General features: G+C 38.4%; 1 protein-coding gene across 6 annotated transcripts in view; it reads right to left on the bottom strand.

Moving 5' to 3' along the window:
* RNF216 (ring finger protein 216) overlaps positions 1–24,997 on the bottom strand; it is a 170,269-nt gene that overhangs the window by 126,047 nt on the left and 19,225 nt on the right. For 5 of the 6 annotated variants that reach the window (XM_082431537.1, XM_082431538.1, XM_082431542.1 and 2 more), the window contains exons 4-6: positions 9,644–10,498; positions 8,606–8,682; positions 2–104 (exon numbers count right to left, since the gene is read on the bottom strand). In XM_082431537.1, the coding sequence (XP_082287663.1) occupies positions 2–104; positions 8,606–8,682; positions 9,644–10,498 (1,035 nt within the window). The remainder of the gene's footprint in view (position 1; positions 105–8,605; positions 8,683–9,643; positions 10,499–24,997) is intronic. The other variant, XM_082431539.1, reaches the window with a different exon arrangement.

Here is a 24,997-nt window from a genome sequence, read left to right as displayed (position 1 = left end):
CCTTTATCTCATCTTGGCTGGCAAGCAGGCTGCTATTGGGATTGATAAGGACTCTATCTTCTCTCTTTGGATAATCTGGATTTTCCAGAAGAAAATTACAAAGTCTGCAAAAATAAATGATGTTATTTTCATACTGCTTCCAAATCCCACACCTGCCCATTGATTCAAATGTAATGTGTGAAAATAAAGTTTCTAGACACACATTATAATTGACCTATCAGGGAATTAAAATGTTTGCAGATCAGAAAAACAAATAAATAGACAAAAGACAGTTACACTGAATCTCTCTTGCTAATTTAAAAAGTAATATACATACTGATAAATATAAACTCTGAAGTTTTTCTATTAGTTGGGTATCAATATAATGAAGTCACTGACATTCTTACTGGTTGAACTGTATAGGGAAAAGTTTGTATTTACATTCACAATTAAAAATAGTTTTCTAACAGTTAATAAATATAAATGGAACATAAAAGACCTTCTACTAATTCATTAATACTTTTTTTAACCCTACGATAATAAATCCTCATGACAATCTGAGGGATGCTCAGTTTACTGTAAGGCTGGAGGAACAGACCATGTTTGCTTAAGAACAGATTCTCTTCATACCAAACTCACAACTTTGTCTTTTTATCACTACTATGAAATCCTTCAAAAGTAAGGATATAGAGAATAAGATAACATGAGAGATGTATCACCACCCAGATTTACAAATGTTAATAACTAACAAGGCCCTTCACCCTATAACAACCAAAGAAGGCAATGAACTGTACTCCTGGGATGATTCCACAGAAACAAGTGCAGCCTGGCGGTATGCAGCACGAGCCACTTCAGTAGCAAGAAAGCTTCCCAGTCACAGGGCAACCGGGGCTTCCCCTCTCCTCTACCTTCCTTCCCTTGCTCCTGAAGATTCTGAAGATGACTCCACTGCCTCGAAGGTGCCCCACCATGATTCTCACTCAACTCCCTTCTCCCCAGGTCTCTCCTGTCCAGTGTGAGGAGGGCAGCCTCTAATTAAGACAGGTCTAGCAGGAAGAAGACAGAGAAAAAGTGCTCACCTCCAGCTCCTCTTCTCACCAAGGGCCAGTGTTTGGGGACTAAAAACTAGGGAGGCATGCTTCTTTTGCAATCCCCCTCAGGACCCTCAGCACTGGCCGGAATACAAAGCCCGACTGCAAAACCCCCTCTTCCTCCTACTCCAGGACCGGTCAGCACACCTCAACACCTTTTTCTTCATCATCACTTCCAGGAGTCCCATGCTTCTTATCGTTAAGCTCTCCTCTTCCTATCACCACGCCCAGTCTCTGGAACACAATGCCAGAGGCCCAGAGAGGGAAAAACCCCTTTCCCATATTACAGTAGTAGCAAGGGGAGACACCCCTAGTCAAGAATTCTGAGCACATTTCCCATTAAAAGCATTGTCATTGATGGTGACTCTGTTCCAGTACAAACTGATGAGCACCACAGGCTATACAGATCTCTGGAGGCTAACCTGAGAATTAGTCACTGTTAAGAACCCAGTATTCGTGGAGAAAGGCATGAAGTTCCAAACAACCCCTTTAACATGCACAACTGGACGTACTACAAACCAGATGTGGAACAGCTCCTCCATTCCAATCTTACCTGTTTGTAACATTCTGATAAGTGTGGCTACCACAGGCCAACAGACTGCCCCAAAACCAGGAATTTGGGGAAAGATAAAAAGGTCAAATATAAAGAATCTTCTTTAATAGAACAGCCATGCATGAGTGAAGCCAGAGGTCTCCTAAGTGGGATGCATGGAAGATGACCTGCTAGGGTGTTGGAAGAAAGTAGTAAAACTTCTGTTTCTAGTTTTTAAAATCTCATCCTTTAAAATGTTCTATTTTTATGCACTTTCTAAAGTGCATGCTATAGAATAGTAGGTATAATTTCTGAATCACCCCCTCCCCCGCATTTTAGAGGTTCTTCTCTTAGCAATTCATTTTATATTTTCAACACTATTAAAAACTTCACATATCGAAATGCTGCAAGATGTGGAATTCCACATGGCAGATATCAGAGGCTCTCACTTTGAACTGTCAAAATTCATTTCCATTTTAATATCTTCTCTACCCTCACCAACACAACTTTCCTGGAATTAAATGACATTCAGTGGCACAGATAATTAAGAACAAAGTTTCCCTTCTACAGATATAAGCTACAACCAAATAAATTAATATTTACAGCCTGGGGCAAACGCAGGGGGACGCCTGTCAGAACTCAAATCTGCCCACCTATTTGTATTATTTCATGCTTGATCTGACCTGACAAGCTAAAGGGTTTCGAGAAAGCACTCCCACTAAATAGGCCAGGCTAATATTCCAAGCTTTTATTCTTTAATAGTTGTTGCTGCCTCGATCCAATTTAAGTTGCATCACATGTGAGTGAAAAGTCTTAGTTAAAGCGTCAAAGAGTAGGTTACCATCACAGCAGGTTCTCTGGTGAACAGGCCCCTCCTGCTAAAATGACCAGCTGGTTACATCTAAAGGTGACTTAAAGACTGCACACAAAGTGACTGAGAGTCAGCCCCACAAAATACCAGCTTGCTCAACTCTGCTTTGGGCCTCCTTTCGGCCCTACATTAACAACATTCAACTTAGTTGTGAGAATTAACAACTTAGTCTCAACAGCCCAGGGACGAAAGGAAAGCAGTGTCAGGAAAATCATACTGTAAGTTTCAAAAGATTCAATACAGTTATTGAACATTCCCTTTCCTTTGGAATTCACAAGAATTTATGTTTAAGGATGAATATTTGCTTTTAAGTGATGCAAAAAGCACAGTCAGTAAGCCCCTAGAAAAAAGGACATGTATGAGACTCAGGAGGTAGGAGAACAGAACTGTCACAGAATCTGTCAATTTGATCACACTTTACCGATATTACATAGAAGACTAATTTTGCAGATATTTAAAAAATAATATATTCATCCGTAGAATGAGAGGGAAGCATTATAGTATACTAAATTTCTAAAGGATTACTTTAATATTTACTATAAGTTATTCAAAATACTACTTGGTATTTCCTATTCAAATCAGTATTCTGTTACTAAATGTGCTAGGTATATACTTTATCATTTATAGTTTCTAAAATGAACATTATGCTTCATAATCAGGAAAATATTAACAAAAAAAGGAATTCAATGAGACAAGAGAAGGAGTAAACAATTCACACAGGAGGGAAATACAATTAGTAAACAAATATATGAAAAATGGTACACAGCTAATTATCAAAGAAATGCAACTAAAATACTAATTACTTTATGCCTAGTTAAAATAAGACCACTACTTAATATTGTTGAGGAATGATTAAACCAATTCATATACATCTCTAACAGCAACATAAACTGGCACAACTCCACAGGAAAGCTATTTGTTAGTTTGTTTGTTTTTGCTGCGCTACTTGGCTTGTGAGATCTTAGTTCCCCAACCAGGGATTGAACCCAGGCCCTCCGCAGTGAAAGCGCAGAGGCCTAACCACTGGACTGCCAGGGAATTCCCTGGAAAGCTATTTGGAAATATGTTTCAAGGACCATGAATCTGTTTATAATCCCTGATCCCAAATCTTAACTTTTAGGGTTTCAGCATATAGTGTATAACAAAAAAAAGGAAAAGTACTACATGGAATAACGCAGAATAATGTTTCTCGGAACACTAGTGAAACTACGAACAGGAAAAATATTTAACAAAGAGGAAAATTCAATAGAATAATTTTTTTTAAAAGTAATAACTAATAACACCATAAAAAATGGAAAATATTTTTTTACTTAACATTATTTCATAAAAAAGACATCCAAAATTGTATTTACCCTCCAAAAAAAATTACGTTTTCATTCCAAGAACTAAAAAGGTACGTTAAAAAAAAATCAGTTTGGACTTCCCTGGTGGCGCAGTGGTTAAGAAGCCGCCTGCCAATGCAGGGACACGAGTTTGAGACCTGGTCTGGGAAGATCCCACATGCTGCAGAGCAACTAAGCCCGTGTGCCACAACTACTGAGCCTGCGCTCTAGAGCCCTCGAGCTACAACTACTGAGCCTGTGTGCCACAACTACTGAAGCCCGCGCACCTAGAGCCCGTGCTCCACAACAAGAGAAGCCACCACAATGAGAAGCCCGCACACCGCAAGGAAGAGCAGCCCCGACTCACCACAACTAGGGAAAGCCCGCGTGCGGCAACGAAGACCCAACACAGCCAAAAATCAATCAATCAATCAATCAGTTGTTTTTTAGTTGAGTGGAAGTCTAGGAAATATTTTTCATTGTAAAAATGTAGTTATTTCTGCTCAATTTTGCTATGAATTTAAAATTGTTCTAAAATTAAAGTTTATTAATGAAAAATAATGCAGTTGTCATCATGTTGTTTACAAACTCAAAAAGAAAATATTTTAAAAGCTTAGAATAAAACAGCACCTTCACTTCTAGTAATGGCAGACCAATACTCCCAAAGATGAGAAACAAGACCAAAATTTAAAAATAAAATTAAAAAATTTCTACTTGAAGGTATCACTAGCCAACAGGGTGGTAAAGAAGGCCAAGTCTGGTTAAGACTAGGGGCTTGGGAGGCATGTACAAGTATGCTCACAGCTGCATTATTTGCGACAGCCAAAAAGTGACAACAACCCAAATGTCCATCAAAAGTAGAGGGAAAAATTTAATTACAGCATTTTCATACAAGTGGAATACTACTTAGCAACAAAAATGCATGAACTATAGTTATACACAGCATGAAAGAATCTCACAAACATAATGTTGAAAGAAGCCAGTCATGAGAGAATACAGACTACATGAAATCTTCATACAGCATTCAAAGATGGCAGCAATGCTCTATTTTTTGAAGATTTCTGGGTGGTGGTTACATGAATGTTTGATTTGTGATAAATTATTAAGCTGTGCATCTTTATTTTGTGCATTTTTCTGTATGTGTATTATAGTCCAAAAATTAAAAAAATTAAGTTATACACAATCCAGAATACGGAGGAAAGGCTTGAGAAGAATGAATGGCGTGTAAAATAACAAAATGGCTTCCCCTTCCAGGAGTATGGAAGATTAAGTACCAATTAAGTACACAGGCAGTCTCCAATTGAAAACTGCTGAATGAAATATTAAAATAAAACTTTTAAAGTACACCAATATGTTTAAGTTAGTAAGGAGTTTTCAGGAGTCCAAACCTAAGTGAAACTGACACCCCTAAGAAATAAGCTAAACACAGGAGCTAGTTTTTCTGAGGGCATTTGTTGATCCTAATAAACATGAGCCCTTAGTTTTCACAGGGCATACAGGATAAGAGACAAAGCTCAGAGACCACATGGAAAAGCATGCCTTAACACTGGATGCTGAGTGGATGGATGGGAAAACAAAACTCCCCCTGAGAATTTGTGAAGATTACCCAGTCCTCATCCAGGACTAGTCTTACTACCCAGGTAAGATAAAACTTCCAGACAACAACCTAAAGTAGTATTAGACTGACAATGCCCTGAGGCACATGACAAGTTAAAGCAAATCCTCCCTGAAGGAACCGTTTCTATCAAGACCTCAAGTAATGCGCTCACAGTCAAAATCTACAAAATAACGCAAGGAAACAGGACACCATGAGGCCAGGAGAAACAACAGAATGAGATTCACAAGAACTTCATGTGTCAGAATGATCACACCCAGAACACAAAGAAGTTATGTTTACTGTGTTTAAAGACCTAAAATGATTAAAAATACAAACAAAAAATAAAACACTAGAAGAATGGCCTGAAGAATTAAAGAATAAAAATACTAGAAATGAAAAACATATAGAAACTGAAATTAAAAACATAACGGATGGACTTACTAGCAGATTATACCCCACTGAAAAGACAATTGGTGAGCTGGAGGTTAGATCTGAAAAATCATGTGGCATGCATCTCAGAAACAAAGAGATGGTGTTAAGAGCCATCATGGACAGGGGTTAGAAGAAAAGTGTTACAGAAGAGGGGAAAAAGAGAACAGGGCAAAATAATTATTTAATGAGATTGTGGCTACAAAATTTCCAGACCTGACCAACATCATCAATCTACAGCCCAGTACAGTCTATATTCTAACTGTACTGCCTTAGTGAAATATACATAAGTGCAAAAATAACTACAAAACATTGTTTACTTCACTCAGTAGAGGTATTAGTACTAGTAACATCGGTACTATAATGTTAACATTATTTTATGTATATTTTAGGATAAAGAAAATAAATATATTAATGTTATTAGAAATTAAGTTTTTAGTGGAAGAAAAAAACAACACATAAATGTAAAATTCAGAAAGATGGAGAAAAAAATTTTAATGTTAAATTTGAATGGGAAATTTTGAATATAAATTCATGATTTAAAAAAAACTTATTTTCTTGGTTTGTCCCTTGAAAAGGTCCTAGAAGTAATGACAGGCTAGTAGGTATGATGAGCAAGTTTAGCCCCAAGATGTTAGTTTATAAATAACAAAAAAAATCCTCATTCTAAGAAACCTGGGTTTCTTGGGGGAAATGACAGATTCCAGGTTTTGGGCAGAGAAGTTGAAGGTAAGCCTGGGGTAACTTGGCCTATTAGAAAGCCAGGATGTGCTCAAAGACTAATGGAGTCATGCTAAAAAGACAGGTGCATCTTAAGAGGCTCCTACTGGTCAAATTTAGGATAATTCAGTTTCAAAAAGAAAAAAATTATAACTGATTATAAAGCACCACTTATACAAAACCTTTATGTCTACAGAGATTTAAAAAAGAGCACAGGGCTTCCCTGGTGGCTCAATGGTTAAGAATCCGCCTGCCAATGCAGGGGACACGGGTTTGAGCCCTGGTCCGGGAAGATCCCACATGCTGCGGAGCAACTAAACCCGTGCGCCACAACTACTGAGGCTGCTCTCTAGAGCCCACGAGCCTCAACTACTGAAGCCCACAAACCTAGAGCTTGTGCTCTGTAATAAGAGAAGCCACCGCAATGAGAAGCCCGCGCACCGCAACGAAGAGTAGCCCTTGCTCACATCAATCAGAGAAAGCCCGCGCGCAGCAACAAAGACCCAACTCAGCCAAAAAAAAAAAAAAAAAAGAACACAAGAAAAAAAAGGCAAAATCTTCCTTACAGCAGAATGTCAGATAATAATCTAGGTGGTGGATACAGGGTGTTCACTTTATAGTCTTTCAACTTTTTATGTTCAAAAATTACAGGGGGAGGGCTTCCCTGGTGGCGCAGTGGTTGAGAATCTGCCTGCCAGTGCGGGGGACAAGGGTTCAAGCCCTGGTCTGGGAGGATCCCGCATGCCGCAGAGCGACTGGGCCCGTGAGCCACAACTGCTGAGCCTGAGCGTCTGGAGCCTCTGCTCCGCAACAAGAGAGGCCGCGATGGTGAGAGGCCCGCACACCGCGATGAAGAGTGGCCCCCACTCGCCACAACTGGAGAAAGCCCTCACACAGAAACGAAGACCCAACACAGCCAAAAATAAAAATAATAAATAAATAATAAATGAAAAACTTAAAAAAAAAAATTACAGGGGGAAAAAATCAGTAACATTAAAAAAAAAAGTAAGTGGGGGACTGTTCTAAATTAAAAAGCTAAAAAGATAAACAAATACATTTGAAACCTTGATTCCATCTTGGTTTAAAAAACTGGTAACAGTGCCTGCCTCTGGACGGAGGGGGAGAGATAGGGCTGCCAATGGCACCAACAGTGCCTTCGTATGAGTTAGAAAAAAGTACCTCCTCTGGGCTGCTAACCTCAGAAAGAGGGCCCTTCCCTCTTGGTCAAGGCAGCCAGCTCCCACTCGCACCCTTGCTGAGTTCTACAGTACAGAATATAATCTTTGAGGACAGAGGTTTAGTATCCACCTTTAATTACAATAATCTGTATTAATTAGCAAAAAATTTGATCAAGTTCAATACCTATTGCTCTTTACAAATTTACAACTGTTCCACCTCTGCATACTAGAAGGAGGTGAAAGAGTATAAGAGGAAAGAGACGTATTTTTCATTTTGTATTCTTTGGGACACTTTTATTTTTTAAAAAACATATTTATCATCTTTATAATGAAAACTAAAAAAAACACTTCCATACCTTTCTCCAAATGGGCAGAGGGGCTACAGAATACTTCGTTACAAATATAGGGAAGAATATGTCTTTAACATCCTGACCAAAACATGGGTAGTATCAATGCTAAGAATTAACTAAACATTTTAATTCTGTAACCATGCATGATTCTACACAAGATCCAGAAAACAGTCTGTATACGACTAAAATTAGAACTCTTCTAATAGGATGATTCAAAAAGACATAATGCTAACTGAAGTAAGCCAGCCACAAAAGGACAAATATTGTGTGATTCCACTTACATGAGGTCTCTAGAGGAGCCAAATTCATAGAGACAGAAAATAAAACAGTGGTTGGCACGCGCTCGGGAGAGGGAGTGGGGACAGGTTCAGTTCGAGAAGATGAAAAAGTTCTGGAGATGGATGGTGGTGATGGTTGTGCAAAGATGTAAATATACTTAATGCCACTGAACTGTACACTTACAAATGGTTAAAATGTTTTATGTATATTTTACCACAATAAAAAAAAAAGAAAGAAAAAACGCATGGTATACTTACACATTCAAATCATAGTAATTTTTCAAATGAATTATTTCCTCAATATACCCATGTGCTACATCTGGAAATCTTACTTCCTAGAAGGGAATAAAAAACATTATTTATATTTCATTCCCTGGAATGGTTTCAAATTGCAATAAAAACCAGATGGCAAAAAGTACATAAAATGACTAAAGACTAGAAAAGGACCGTAAAGCAGTTTAGTGTCTGGCTTAAACCTTCACACAAGGTGCCCAGATTTATCTGTCTACATAGAATATGGAATTTAGAAAGGTACGTAGAGATCACCTGGTCCTCTGCCCCCATTCTGCATATCTATTCTATAGTCTTTCAATAAATATTGAACATCTCCGCCCAAGCAAAGGAAGTCTAAAGACGAATAAAACACTTTCTAGTGTATATCCTCAAGAAGCACACAATCTAGTAGACCAGATGAAAAAACCTGGGGGAAGAAGGGTTAAAAGACTGTTCCAAGGCAAACAGCAGCCCACAGAGCCCTGCATGACTTTCTAGGTCAGTGCTATCTAACAGAACTTGGTACAAAGATGGAAATGTTCTATTCTGTGCTTTCCAACACGGTAGCTGTTCAGCCCCATGTGGCTATTGAGCACTTAAAATATGACTGGTGCCACCAGAAATGAAATTTAAATTTTATTTAATTGTAAGACATTTAAATTTAAACAGCCAAATGAAGCTACTGTATTGGACAGTGTAGCTCTAGGTAATCTTATAAACCTGCTTTAAGGGTTTGAAGTTGGAGTTAACTCAATTCCTTTTTAAAAACTGCGGGGACTGCTCATATGACAGCATAAGGGCAACCATGATCTGCAGCTAGAATCCCAGAGGGCTTGCTGAGGGTTTAAGCATACATTCAGGAATCCTGATTCAATTTTCAAATCTTCAGTTTCTCTCCTTCTAGTCTACAAATCTAGGAAATTCAGAAAATGAAGTCCACACACACAAATAATACTTTTGCAATAAAAGGAAATTCAGTATACTTAGTGTGTATAATTATTTACATATCAAAATAAAACTTACTGTTTCTTTCACTAATAGTGCAATGAGTTCTTGGTCTACGTCAGGAGCTTCTTGCCCCCAAAGGTTTTCCAAATTGGGCTCCTGAGATCCTTGCAGTGGAAAGGCTGGACCTGGCTCTTCATCATCTATTGCTAACTGTTGGTCTTCAAGCTCTCCCAGATGGGCAGGCTGAGGAGAAGAAGGGCCTGGAATCCCATCCTGCTGGGGTTCTGCTCTTGGAAAAGCCGGTCTTGGAAAAGCTGACCCTGAGGGTTCATGCTGATACAACAGTGGGCCCAGTTCTACTTCAGGCTGCCGCTCCTGAGGCACAACCTGGTTTGTTATCTCACGGGGCTGTTGGTTCAGAGACTGGAAGTAAGGATGGTCTAACCAGCAGTCTTCTTCGATGGCCTGGTCATCTAGGATATCAGCTGATTCTCCGAGGTTTGATAAAAGCTCTGTCTCTGAGTCTTCAGATGACTGGTTCTGAGTGTCCAAAGGATCACTTTCTGGAAAAAGAAGGCTATCTTCTTTCAGGATAATGATTTTCTGCTCTGCTCTGTGGTTGACAATGTCATTTGTTGCTTGGTTATGACTTGGTCCAGGCTTGGGTTCTCTTTCTGTTTGTCCACTTGGCTTAATGAATTCAGAAACTCCAGGAGGCCCAAGATCTAGAAATTCACCGTAGTTATCCTCAGAATTATCCTGTGCCCCAGAACCAAACAATGAGCTGTTACACACAGAAAAAAAGCTGTTCTTATCTGATTCAAAGGCTGCTCTAGACTTTTTAGGCCTTTCTTCTCCCCATCTTTTGAGATCTTGCCACTGGGCAGCTGGTTTGATGAGATTGGGTCGTGATGTCTGAGGTTTATTTGTCTAAGAAAAAATGAAATTTTAATAATAATTCAATTTTTTTCCTGTGTCTATACCTCCCTATGTACTTATATTGAGCTTCTGAGGTAGGACAGGAAAGAAACAAAAACAAAAGCACCCTCCCCCATGAGACCTATTCTTCACATTTATCTTAACACTGAAATTTGGTCACACTATAGTAACTGTAAGAATCAGAGCAGCCATTCATTGATTGATGCATGACTTATAGTTTGAATTATAATTTCACATGAGACCAGTAAAACAAAAATAACTGCATAGTAGAGAAAATAATGAAAGAATGACAACACAGTAGAGGAATGAGAAATGTTCAACAGACACACGAAAAGCAGCTAAATCTCATTAGTAATTCAGCAAAATGCAAATTAAAACAAGGTACCCCCTCCCAAGACTGGCAAACAATTTTTAGTTAGATAACTTTTTAGTTAGCATTGGTACACATGTGGGAAAACTCTCATACTATCATTCGTTGCTTGTGAATTTAGAAAAGCAATTTGGTATTACTTATTTTTTTAAAAATGTATATTCTTATGATTTGTCAATATTGTTTTTCAATATCTATTCTATAAACCCTTACGTATCCAAAGGAGGCATATTCACTGCCACACTGCTTGCAACATAAAAAGAAAAACACTGGAGACACTGTGAAGTTTGTTCCTAAGTGAATAGTTAAGTAAACTATTATTTATCTGCTCTACAAAATACTCTCCAACTCTCCACCCCTCCAAGAGGTAGCTCTATATGTAACGAAATGGAAACGTCACCAATAAACGTTATTACGTGAAGAAAAGTTACAAAACAATTCATACACAGACTGATTCTATTCTTTAAAAAAATCAAAACACAGACATAGACATACCATTTCTAAAAGCATACACACACACACACACGCACACGCGAATACATATGAATTCAAAGAAAAAGATCTGGAAGGACACATGCCAAACTAGTGACAACAGTTCCTCTGGGAAACCTCTGGGGCAGAAGGGGCTGGTGAAGACAGACTTCAGTTTTATCTGTATTGTTTCAATTTCTATAGAGAACACAATCATAAGTTATTTATAAATTTAAAAAGTGGAATGCCCAATTTTAAGGTAGCAGAATAAAGATGTCTCTGATCCTTCTCTTCTCTGAAATCACCCCAATCCAGAGAAGAGAATGAGACACAGAACTGAAAATCTTTGATAAAACCAGCAGACATCTGTGATCCCAAATCACAATATATATGAGAAGGAGCTGGTAAATGTAGTGAGGAAAGTCTAACCAGATTTTAGGAAAGGCAGAGAAAGCTTCAGAAAGGCTGAGTTTTCCAAAGTAGGTGGTGTGGCCTGGCGGGCAAAATCAACTCCTTGCTTGGAAGAATGGGAACCTCCACTCCATTTGGCAGCAAGGATGTTCTGAGGAGGTTAGACTGAATGAAGACACACATCTCTGCTGGAGGTAGGCTGTCAGTGAGGCAGGAGGGAGAGAACTTTGAACTGGGCTGCTCTGAAACTGGCAGTATCTGCCAGGCAGTAAGAAAGAAAGAAGCATACGTGCATGTAAGCACACCTCCCCCACCCACCGCCACCCCAATGTCCTCTGTCATAGGAAGAATTCCTGCTAGCCAAGAATAGTGCCTGAGCCTTTCCCCAACATAAATGCCTGCAAAGAGCTGGTCCAGGAAAACTTCAAATGCATTCAAAGTTGAGTAGTGATAAAAAACAACCAGTACAGAAACTATATTGAGATACCTAACTATTGAAAAAAGAAGTGGTAGATGAGCAACACATATGATAAAATCAGTACTACACAGTGAATGAAATGAGAAAAGAGAGAAGCAAGAACACAAAGAAGTAATGAAACAATTAGCTATTCAATATAAATGTTCTAAATCATGGTTTTGTAGAAATAAGGTAACCATCAAATGTTGGGAGGGGAAATGGAGAGAAGCTGAGGGTCAAAAGATACACTTAAAGCTAATAAATCAACATATAAGGACATATGTAAGGACAGCAGTTGAAAGTATAAAAGTACTAGAAGAACTAAAAACAAACAAAAAAACCTAAGGATAAAAACCTTTCAAATTATCAGCAAGGACACATGCCCCCAATATAAATAAAATAAAACCTCAAAAATGCAGGGAATATAGTGAAAGATCATTTTTAAAAGCAATAAAAATATAAAGCATATTAAACACTATGAGAGAACTAATAAAAACAAAGTATAATGGTCACATCAATAAATATAAATTAGATCAATTCACCTATTTAATTTAAAAGTCTCTTTAAATAGAACCACTAGGCAAAACCCAACTATATAATCAACTACAGGCAGACCTCAGAGATACTGCAGGTTTGGTTCCAGACCACTGCAATAAAGCGAGTATCCCAATAAAGCAAGTCTCATGAAGTTTTTGGTCTCCCAGTGCATAGAAAAGTTATGTTTACACTATACCATAGTCTATTAAGTGTGCAATGGCATTATGGTTAAAAAAAATGTACATATTTAATTTTTTAAAATGCTATTGGAAAAATGGTGCCAAAAGACTTGCTCAATGCAAGGTTACTACAAACCTGCAATTTGTTAAAAAAAAAAAAAAACAAAACAGCAATATCTGCAAAGCACAGTAAAAAGAGACATGCCTGTATACAATCAAGAGTTACTAGACCACTGTGATTCATAAAGCACATGGACAAAGACACCAAAGTGGATTTCTGATTCTAGTAATGGCATGCTAGATCATTCAGATCAACCCTTCTACTGAGTAAAAGCAGAAACCCTGGTCAAAATATCAAAGCAAAAACCAAAACATCTACTTGAAGGCCTCAGGACCCAGGAGGAAGAAATCCAACAAAATAAGCTACTTTTCTTCTACAGATGCATTTGCCAATCCCAGACCTGGATGAAGAATGAGAAGATTGAACAAAACCTTTGGTATCTTTTTTGAGGAGCTAAGTGCACAAAATCGGAATTCAGAACTCACCATGGGGAGGAGTTCTGGTAAATCTCAAGCTCTAGGGTCATTCCTTGAAGGGTACACCACTGAAGTTAGAGTAAACTGGAAATATGCGCGACCTCCCAGAAGCTGAATCCTAGTTTCAATAGTTTAAATCTCTGGATCTGAGTTTCCTGGTCTCCCAAACCTTCTTTGAGAAACAAATATAGGCCTTCTTTGAAGAAAGATAACATCACCTAGAACCTCAAAATTTTCATATATAGTGATACTACTACTCAACAAAAAATAACCAGGCATATAAGAAGTTGATGCAACATAACAGAAAACCAAAACCAAGAGAAGTAATAGACAACAGAAACAAATCTACAGTGATTTCAAATAGTGAAGCTATCAGACATGGATTCTAAAATAACATGCTTAGCATGTTTAAGGAAATAAAAGACTAGATTGAAAGTTTCACCAGAGAACTAGAAACTGTTACAAAGAAAGAAAAAAAATAAAGTATCAAATGGAAATTCCAGAATGTAAAAATACAGTAACTGAGATCAGGAATCAATGGATCAGTGCACAGCATTTTAAATAAACACAGTTGAAAAGAAAAATTAGTGAACGGAAAGACAGGTCAGAAGAAAATAGCCAGAATAATGCATAGAGACACAAAATGATTGAAAATTAGATAAGAGAATAGGAGACATATAATACAGTGAAAAGGTTTTACCCAACTATGTAACTAAAGTTCTAGAAAAAGAGAGAGATAAGAAGCAATGTCTGAAGATAAAATACAAAATTCAAGCAGAACAGCAGCTTGATTTCATTTCTGAAGATCTAAGCTGGATAATTAAAAAAAAATCCAAACAGAGACCTAGATACAGCAATAGGAAGACTGCAGAAATCAAATACAAAGATAAAAATTTAAAGCAGCAGCACACACTGCTTTCAAAAGGAAAAAATAAGACTGACTGACTTTTCAACAGAAAAATGGAAGCCAGATGGATAAACAACAAGGTCCCACTGAATAGCACAGAGAACTGTATCAATATCCTATGATAAACCATAATGGAAAAGAATATAAAAACTATATATATGTATAACTGAATCACTTTGCTGTATAGCAGTAATTAACACAACATTGTAAATCAACTATATTTCAATTAAATAAATAAATCAAAGAAAAAGAAAAATGGAAGCAGAAAATACTGGAATAGTATCTTCCTTGTGTTAAAAGAAAGTAACTGCCACATTGAATTCTATACTCAATGAAAATATCAGACTTACTATAAAGAAAATCCTAAAGAGTGTTCTTTAGGTAGAGTAAAAATAATCTCTGTTTTAAGGCCAGAGATGCAGAAAGGAATGAAGACCAACATAAAAAGATAAGTATCTGGAGAAGGTAAAGTGATTACTGATTGTTTAAAACAATGTATACAGGGGCTTCCCTGGTGGCACAGGGGTTAAGAATCCACCTGCCAATGCAGGGGACACGGGTTCGAGCCCTGGTCCGGGAAGATCCCACATGCCACAGAGCAACTAAGCCAGTGCGCCACAACTTCTGAGCCTGCGCTCTAGAGCCCGTGAGCCACAACTACTGAGCCTGTGTGCCACAACTACTGAGCCTGCACTCTAGAGCCCGTGCTCCGCAACAAGAGAAGCCACTGCAATGAGAAGCCCGCGCACCGCAACGAAGAGGAGCTCCCGCTCTCCGCAACTAGAGAAAGCCAGCGCACAGCAATGAAGACCCAATGCAGCCAAAAATAAATAAATAAAATAAATTTTAAAAAATGTATACAGAATTAAAATATATTAAAAAACCCAGTATTTAAGTTGGGAGGTGAACAAATAGAGTTAAAGTGTTTTAAAGTCTTTACAATCCTCAGAAAAAGTTTAAAACACTAATAAACATTAGTGCTGAGGCCTCTATGATGTGAGGAAGCCTGAACTAGCCTTTAAAATGACCATATGGGGGGGACTTCCCTGGCGGTCTAGTGGTTAGGACTTCGCACTTCCACTGTAGGAGTCGCGGGTTCGATCCCTAGTCGGGGAACTAAGATCCCGCAGGCCACACGGTGTGGCCAAAAAAAAAAAAGGTTAAAATAGGTCATATGTAGTATTAGACATGATACCAAAACAAGTGACAAAGGAAAAAGATAAACTGAACTTCAAAGTTTAAAACTTTTGGGCTTAAAGGATACTGTCAAAAAAGTAAAAAGACAATTCACAAAACTAGAAAAAGTATCCACAAATCAAGACATCTGATAAGGTACAGTATTCAGAATACATAAAGATTCAATAATAAGAAGACAACACACTTTAAAAATGAGCAAAGGGGGACTTCCCTGGTGGCACAGTGTTTAAGAATCCGCCAGCCAATGCAGGGGACAGGGGTTCGAGCTCTGGTCCGGGAAAATCCCATATGCCACAGAATAACTAAGCCCATGTGTCACAACTACTGAGCCTGCGTTCTAAAGCCTGCGAGCCACAACTACTGAGCCCACGTGCCACAACTACTGAAGCCCGCACGCCTAGAGCCCATGCTCCGCAACAAGAGAAGCCACCGCAATGAGAATCCCGCGCGCGGCAACGAAGAGCAGCCCCCGCGCGCTGCAAGCAGAGAAAGCCAGAGCACAGCAACGAAGACCCAATGCAACAAAAAATAAAATTAAAAAAGAAAAACAAAACAAAAAAAACAAACCAGCAAAGGATCTGCATAGACATTTCTCCAAAGATATACAAATGGCCAATAAGCACATGAAAAGAGGCCAACATCATTAGCCATCGGGAAATGCAAATCAAAATCATAATGAGATACTGCTTCACAACCATGAAGTTGGCTATAATAAAAAAGATAGACAGCAATTATTGGTGAGAATATGGAGAAGTTGGAACACTCACACTGCTGGTAGGAATGTAAAATGGTGCTACTACTATGGAAAACAGTCTGGGAGAGTAAAATACAGAGTTACCTTGTGATCCAGCAATTCCATTCCTAGGTATATACCTGCTATGGTCTATACTCCCTCTGCCTCCAAATTCATATGTTGAAATCCTAATCACCAAAGGTAATGGCAGCAGTAGGGGGAGTCTTTGGGAGGTGCTAAGTCATGAGGGTAGAACCCTCATGAATGGGATTAGTGCCTTTATAGAAGAGGCTCCAGGGAGATTCCTAGCTCCTTCCACCATGTGAGGACACAGTGAGAAAGTGTCAGCTATGAACCAGGAAGAAGACCTTTACACGATCATGCTGGAGTCTTGATCTTGAACTTCCCAGCCTGCAGAAGTGTGAGCAATAAATTTCTGTTGTAAGCTACCCAGTCTGTGGTATTTTGTTATAGCAGCCCAAATGGACTAAGACAATACTCAAGAGAAACGAAAACATACGTCCACAGAAAAACTTCTACATGAATGTTCATAGCAGCATTATTCATTATTCATAATCACAAAAAAGTGGAAGCAACTCAAATGTCCATCAATTGATGAAAGGCTAAACAAGATGTGGTATATCCACACAATGGAATATTATTCAGCGATAGAAAGGAGTGAAGTACCGATTCATCCTACATCACAGATGACCTTGAAAACGTTATGATAAATGAAAGAAGTTGGTCACAAAGGACCAAATAGTATATGATTCTGTTCATATAAAATGTCTAGAATAGGCAAATCTATAGAGTCAGAAGTGGTTAGTAGTTCTTAGGACTGGGTGGAAGAGAAGAAGGGAGGAGGGAAGATAATGGTTAGCTCATCAAATCAAGAAAAAAGGCTAAAAAAACATAACTACACTAAAATAGAAAAGGAAAATGGAGGAACCATAGGTTCAGAGTAAGTAGAAAGAACAGGCTATTTTGTTTAACTCTATTAAATACATTAAAAAATGCTGAAGAAATAAATGATTTTCTAGAAAAATATCAGGGACCAAAACAGATACTGAAAGCAACAGAAATCTAGACATGTCAATCACCAAAGAAGCTGAAACAGTTTCAAAGAACCGTCCTCCATGAAAAGAAATAGCCCAGATGCTTTTAGAGTAAGTTCTACCAAATCTTTAAAGAACAGGTAACTCCAACATTATTTAAAATATTTTATCAGAGCACAGAAAAAGAAAGAAAACTTCTAGACTCTTCATGAAGTCAGAATAATGTTTATAAAAAATTTGTCAAGGACAGCCCAGGCACACACACACCCCTATGGGCCAATCTCACTCGTGAGATCTATGGAGAAAACCCTAAATAAAATCTTATCAAATAGAATCTAACAGCACATTACCATCATATTGTAATACCATTACCAAGCAAAGTCTGTCCAGAGACAAAATAATTTACCACATTAACAGATTTTTAAAAAATCACATAATAATCTCCACAGATGCTGAGATTGAATTTGATAGAATTCTACATTTACTCATTAATAAAAACTTGAAATAAAGAAGATAGCTACTTCCTTAACATAATTTAAAAATGGTATCTCAAGCAAAAAGTCACCATCACACTTAAGAAGAAATATTAAAAGTATTCCCATTTATGTTAGTGGCTATTTTTCTTATTTCTATTACCGCTATTACTTAAAAATTTTGAGGACTTATCACAATATAATTAGACAAGTATAAAAACTGGAAAGGAAGAAACTGTAAGTATCATTATTTACAGATGGACCAGATCCCATTCCTTGGGTCAACTGAAAAATGACTACAGACAATAAAAACAAGCTGACTGATTATGAAATTAATATAAAAACCAACAGACTTTTAAATTAAAAAAAACAAAGGTTAAAAAGGTACACAGAAGAAAAGATGCCATTTACAAAAGCAAGAGAAAAGATAAAATAACCAGGAACAAACTTAAAAATGTTTAAGATCGAACCAGGCGGGAGCTGCCAGCAGCCGGAGCAGCGCCGCCGGGAGCCGCTAGCTGCGAGCCCCAGCTGCCCCGCGCCCGCTCCCAATCTTGCTGGGTCTCCGTTCCGCCGCCAGCAACTGCAAGGAGGCGTCATGTAGCAGCAGCCGCAAACCCACCTCGGATTTGCAACTCTTTTTTTTTTTTTTTGGTGGGGTGGGGGGGCGTGGCAAAATTCTATCTCCGCCCACGCTTTCTTGCCTATTCCCATTTGCAAGCTGCATCTGCCTCTAAGAAATTGAGGGGTTCAGGGTAGGGTGGGGAGCTGTAAATCAGAGTTGGACCTGCAGCACCCCCGCACCTAGAAGGCCACCATGACCGAGGAGAGCTCCGAGGTGCCCACGGAGTTGATAGCATAAAGGATGTTATTGGCAGAAAGATAAAGATTGCATTGAAGAAGAAAGTAAAGTTGGAAGTGAAGGGAGACAAAGTTGACAACAAAGTGCTGTCTGAGCCGTGTGGATGAAAGGCTCTTGGTGCTCCAGCCAGGCATCAGGGCTGTGCCTCTGAGGTGGGAGAGCCAACTTCAGGACACTGGTCCACAAGAGACCTCCCAGCTCCACGTAATACCAAATGGTGAAAATCTCTCAGAGATCTCCATCTCAACATCAAGACCCAGCTTCACTCAACGACCAGCAAGCTACAGTGCTGGACACCCTATGCCAAACAACTAGCAAGACAGGAACACAGCCCCATCCATTAGCAGAGAGGCTGCCTAAAAACATAATAAGGCCAAAGACACCCCAAAACACACCACCAGACGTGGACGTGCCCACCAGAAAGACAAGATCCAACCTCATCCACCAGAACACAGGCACTAGTCCCCTCCACCGGGAAGCCTACACAACCCATTGAACGAACCTTAGCCACTGGGGACAGATACCAAAAACAACGGGAACTACGAACCTGCAGCCTGTGAAAAGGAGACCCCAAACACAGTAAGATAAGCAAAATGAGAAGACAAAAAAACACACAGCAGGTGAAGGAGCAGGGTCAAAACACACCAGACCTAACAAATGAAGAGGAAATAGGCAGTCTACCTGAAAAAGAATTCAGAATAATGATAGTAAAGATGATCCAAAATCTTGGAAATAGAATAGACAAAATGCAAGAAATAGGGGGCTTCCCTGGTGGCGCAGTGGTTGAGAATCCGCCTGCCAATGCAGGGGACACAGGTTCGAGCCCTGGTCTGGGAAGATCCCACATGCCGCGGAGCAACTGGGCCCGTGAGCCACAGCTACTGAGCCTGCGCGTCTGGAGCCTGTGCTCCGCAACGGGAGAGGCCGCGACAGTGAGAGGCCCGCGCACCGCGATGAAGAGTGGCCCCCGCTTGCCGCAACTGGAGAAAGCCCTCGCACAGAAACGAAGACCCAACACAGCCCAAAACAAATAAATATACATTTTAAAAAAAAAAAATGCAAGAAACATTTAACAAGGATGTAGAAGAACTAAAGAGGAACCGAGCAATGATGAAAAACACAATAAATGAAATTAAAAATACTCTAGACGGGATCAATAGCAGAATAACTGAGGCAGAAGAACGGATAAGTGACCTGGAAGACAGAATGGTGGAATTCACTGCTGCGGAACAGAATAAAGAAAAAAGAATGAAAAGAACTGAGGACAGTCTCAGAGACCTCTGGGACAACATTAAACGCACCAACATTCGAATTATAGGGGTCCCAGAAGAAGAAGAGAAAAAGAAAGGGACTGAGAAAATATTTGAAGAAATTATAGTTGAAAACTTCCCTAATATGGGAAAGGAAATAGTTAATCAAGTCCTGGAAGCACAGAGAGTCCCATACAGGATAAATCCAAGGAGAAACACGCCAAGACACATATTAATCAAACTATCAAAAATTAAATATAAAGAAAACATATTAAAAGCAGCAAGAGAAAAACAACAAATAACACACAAGGGAATCCCCATAAGGTTAACAGCTGATCTTTCAGCAGAAACTCTGCAAGCCAGAAGGGAGTGGCAGGATATACTTAAAGTGATGAAGGAGAAAAACCTACAACCAAGATTACTCTACCCAGCAAGGATCTCATTCAGATTTGATGGAAAAATTAAAACCTTTACAGACAAACAAAAGGTGAGAGAGTTCAGCACCACCAAACCAGCTTTACAACAAATGCTAAAGGAACTTCTCTAGGCAAGAAACACAAGAGAAGGAAAACACCTACAATAACAAACCCAAAATATTTAAGAAAATGGGAATAGGAACATACATATCGATAATTACCTTAAATGTAAATGGATTAAATGCTCCCACCAAAAGACACAGACTGGCTGAATGGATACAAAAACAAGACCCATATATATGCTGTCTACAAGAGACCCACTTCAGACCTAGAGACACTTACAGACTGAAAGTGAGGGGATGGAAAAAGATATTCCATGCAAATGGAAATCAAAAGAAAGCTGGAGTAGCAATTCTCATATCAGACAAAATAGACTTTAAAATAAAGACTATTACAAGAGACAAAGAAGGACACTGTATAATGATCAAGGGATCGATCCAAGAGGAAGATATAACAATTGTAAATATTTATGCACCCAACATAGGAGCACCTCAATACATAAGACAAATACTAACAGCCATAAGAGGGGAAATCGACAGCAACACAATCATAGTAGGGGACTTTAACACCCCACTTTCACCAAGGGACAGATCATCCAAAATGAAAACAAATAAAGAAACACAAGCTTTAAATGATACATTAAACAAGATGGACTTAATTGATATTTACAGGACATTCCACCCAAAAACAACAGAATACACATTTTTCTCAAGTGCTCATGGAACATTCTCCAGGATAGATCATATCTTGGGTCACAAATCAAGCCTTGGTAAATTTAAGAAAATTGAAATCGTATCAAGTATCTTTTCCGACCACAATGCTATGAGACTAGATATCAATTACAGGAAAAGATCTGTAAAAAATACAAACACATGGAGGCTACACAATACACTACTTAATAACGAAGTGATCACTGAAGAAATCAAAGGGGAAATCAAAAAATACCTAGAAACAAATGACAATGGAGACACGATGACCCAAAACCTATGGGATGCAGCAAAAGCAGTGCTAAGAGGGAATTTTATAGCAATACAAGCCTACATCAAGAAACAGGAAACACCTCGAATAAACAACCTAACCTTGCACCTAAAGCAATTAGAGAAAGAAGAGCAAAAAAACCCCAAAGCTAGCAGAAGGAAAGAAATCATAAAGATCAGATCAGAAATAAATGAAAAATAAATGAAGGAAACAATAGCAAAAATCAATGAAACTAAAAGCTGGTTCTTCGAGAAGATAAACAAAATTGATAAACCATTAGCCAGACTCATCAAGAGAAAAAGGGAGAAGACTCAAATCAATAGAATTAGAAATGAAAAAGGAGAAGTAACAACTGACACTGCAGAAATACAAACGATCATGAGAGATTACTACAAGCAACTCTATGCCAATAAAATGGACAACCTGGAAGAAATGGACAGATTCTTAGAAATGCACAACCTACCGAGACTGAACCAAGAAGAAATAGAAAATATGTACAGACCAATCACAAGCACTGAAATTGAAACTGTGATTAAAAATCTTCCAACAAACAAAAGCCCAGGACCAGATGGCTTCACAGGCGAATTCTATCAAACATTTAGAGAAGAGCTAACACCTATCCTTCTCAAACACTTCCAAAATATTGCAGAGGGAGGAACACTCCCCAACTCATTCTACGAGGCCACCATCATCCTGATACCAAAACCAGACAAAGATGTCACAAAGAAAGAAAACTACAGGCCAATATCACTGATGAACACAGATGCAAAAATCCTCAACAAAATACTAGCAAACAGAATCCAACAGCACATTAAAAGGATCATACACCATGATCAAGTGGGGTTTATCCCAGGAATGCAAGGATTCTTCAATATATGCAAATCAATGAACGTGATACATCATATTAACAAATTGAAGGAGAAAAACCATATGATCATATCAATAGATGCAGAGAAAGCTTTCGACAAAATTCAACACCCATTTATGATAAAAGCCCTGCAGAAAGTAGGCATAGAGGGAACTTTCCTCAACATAATAAAGGCCATATATGACAAACCCACAGCCAACATTGTCCTCAATGGTGAAAAACTGAAACCATTTCCACTAAGATCAGGAACAAGACAAGGTTGCCCACTGTCACCACTATTATTCAACATAGTTTTGGAAGTGTTAGCCACAGCAATCAGAGAAGAAAAAGAAATAAAAGGAATCCAAATCGGAAAAGAAGAAGTAAAGCTGTCACTGTTTGCAGATGACATGATACTATACATAGAGAATCCTAAAACTGCTACCAGAAAACTACTAGAGCTAATCAATGAATTTGGTAAAGTAGCAGGATACAAAATTAATGCACAGAAATCTCTTGCATTCCTATATACTAATGATGAAAAATCTGAAAGTGAAATTAAGAAAACACTCCCATTTACCATTGCAACAAAAAGAATAAAATACCTAGGAATAAACCTACTTAAGGAGACAAAAGACCTGTATGCAGAAAATTATAGGACACTGATGAAAGAAATTAAAGATGATACAAATAGATGGAGAGATATACCATGTTCTTGGATTGGAAGAATCAACATTGTGAAAATGACTCTACTACCCAAAGCAATCTACAGATTCAATGCAATCCCTATCAAACTACCACTGGCATTTTTCACAGAACTAGAACAAAAAATTTCACAATTTGTATGGAGACACAAAAGACCCCGAATAACCAAAGCAATCTTGAGAACGAAAAATGGAGCTGGAGGAATCAGCCTCCCTGACTTCAGACTATATTACAAAGCTACAGTAATCAAGACAGTTTGGTACTGGCACAAAAACAGAAATATAGATCAATGGAACAGGATAGAAAGCCCAGAGATAAACCCACACACATATGGTCACCTTATCTTTGATAAAGGAGGCAAGCATATACAATGGAGAAAAGACAGCCTCTTCAATAAGTGGTGCTGGGAAAATTGGACAGCTACATGTAAAAGTATGAAATTAGAACACTCCCTGACACCATACACAAAAATAAACTCAAAATGGATTAAAGACCTAAGTGTAAAGCCAGACACTATCAAACTCTTAGAGGAAAACATAGGCAGAACACTCTATGACATACATCACAGCAAGATCCTTTTTGACTCACCTCCTAGAGAAATGGAAATAAAAACACAAATAAACAAATGGGACCTAATGAAACTTAAAAGCTTTTGCACAGCAAAGGAAACCATAAACAAGACGAAAAGACAACCCTCAGAATGGGAGAAAATATTTGCAAATGAAGCAACTGACAAAGGATTAATCTCCAAGATTTACAAGCAGCTCATGCAGCTCAATAACAAAAAAACAAAAAACCCAATCCAAAAATGGGCAGAAGACCTAAATAGACATTTCTCCAAAGAAGATATACAGATGGCCAACAGATACATGAAAGAATGCTCAACATCATTAATCATTAGAGAAATGCAAATCAAAACTACAATGAGGTATCATCTCACACCGGTCAGAATGGCCATCATCAAAAAATCTACAAACAATAAATGCTGGAGAGGGTGTGGAGAAAAGGGAACCCTCTTGCACTGTTGGTGGGAATGTAAATTGATACAGCCACTATGGAGAACAGTATGGAGGCTCCTTAAAAAACTAAAAATAGAACTACCATACGACCCAGCAATCCCACTACTGGGCATATACCCTGAGAAAACCATAATTCAAAAAGAGTCATGTACCAAAATGTTCATTGCAGCTCTATTTACAATAGCCAGGACATGGAAGCAACCTAAGTGTCCATCATCGGATGAATGGATAAAGAAGATGTGGCACATATATACAATGGAATATTACTCAGCCATAAAAAGAAATGAAATGGAGGTATTTGTAATGAGGTGGATGGAGTTAGAGTCTGTCATACAGAGTGAAGTAAGTCAGAAAGAGAAAAACAAATACAGTATGCTAACACATATATATGGAATCTAAGGGAAAAAAAAAAGGTCATGAAGAACCTAGTGGCAAGACTAGAATAAAGACACAGACCTACTAAAGAATGGACTTGAGGATATGGGGAGGGGGAGAGGTGAGATGTGACAGGGTGAGAGAGTGTCATGGACATATATACACTACCAAATGTAAAACAGATAGCTAGTGGGAAGCAGCCACATAGCACAGGGAGACCAGCTCGGTGCTTTGTGACCGCCTGGGGGGGTGGGATGGGGAGGGTGGGAGGGAGGGAGATGTGGGAGGGAGGAGATATGGGAACGTGTGTATATGTGTAGCTGATTCACTTTGTTATAAAGCAGAAACTAACACACCACTGTGAAGCAATTATACTTCAATAAAGATGTTTAAAAAAAAAAAAGTTTAAGATCTATAGTAAGAAAAATTCAAAATGCTCTGGCTGAGGAATATAAAAGAAGGTTAGACTGAAAGACAAAACTTGTTCTTAGTTAGAAAGGGTCAATATTATAAAAATTGTTCTATAACAATAAAATATGTTTTAAATTAAACAAACTATCTACCTATCTTTTGAAATTAGAAAAGCTGATCTTAAAATTTGCATTAAAATATAAGCACAAAATATCCTGGATGAGTCTGAAAAATGTAGAG

The sequence above is a fragment of the Balaenoptera physalus genome, assembly GCF_965194825.1.
Source record: "Balaenoptera physalus genome assembly, chromosome: 16".
Classification (NCBI taxonomy): Eukaryota; Metazoa; Chordata; class Mammalia; order Artiodactyla; family Balaenopteridae; genus Balaenoptera; species Balaenoptera physalus.
This window is presented reverse-complemented; position numbering and strand designations above follow the sequence as displayed.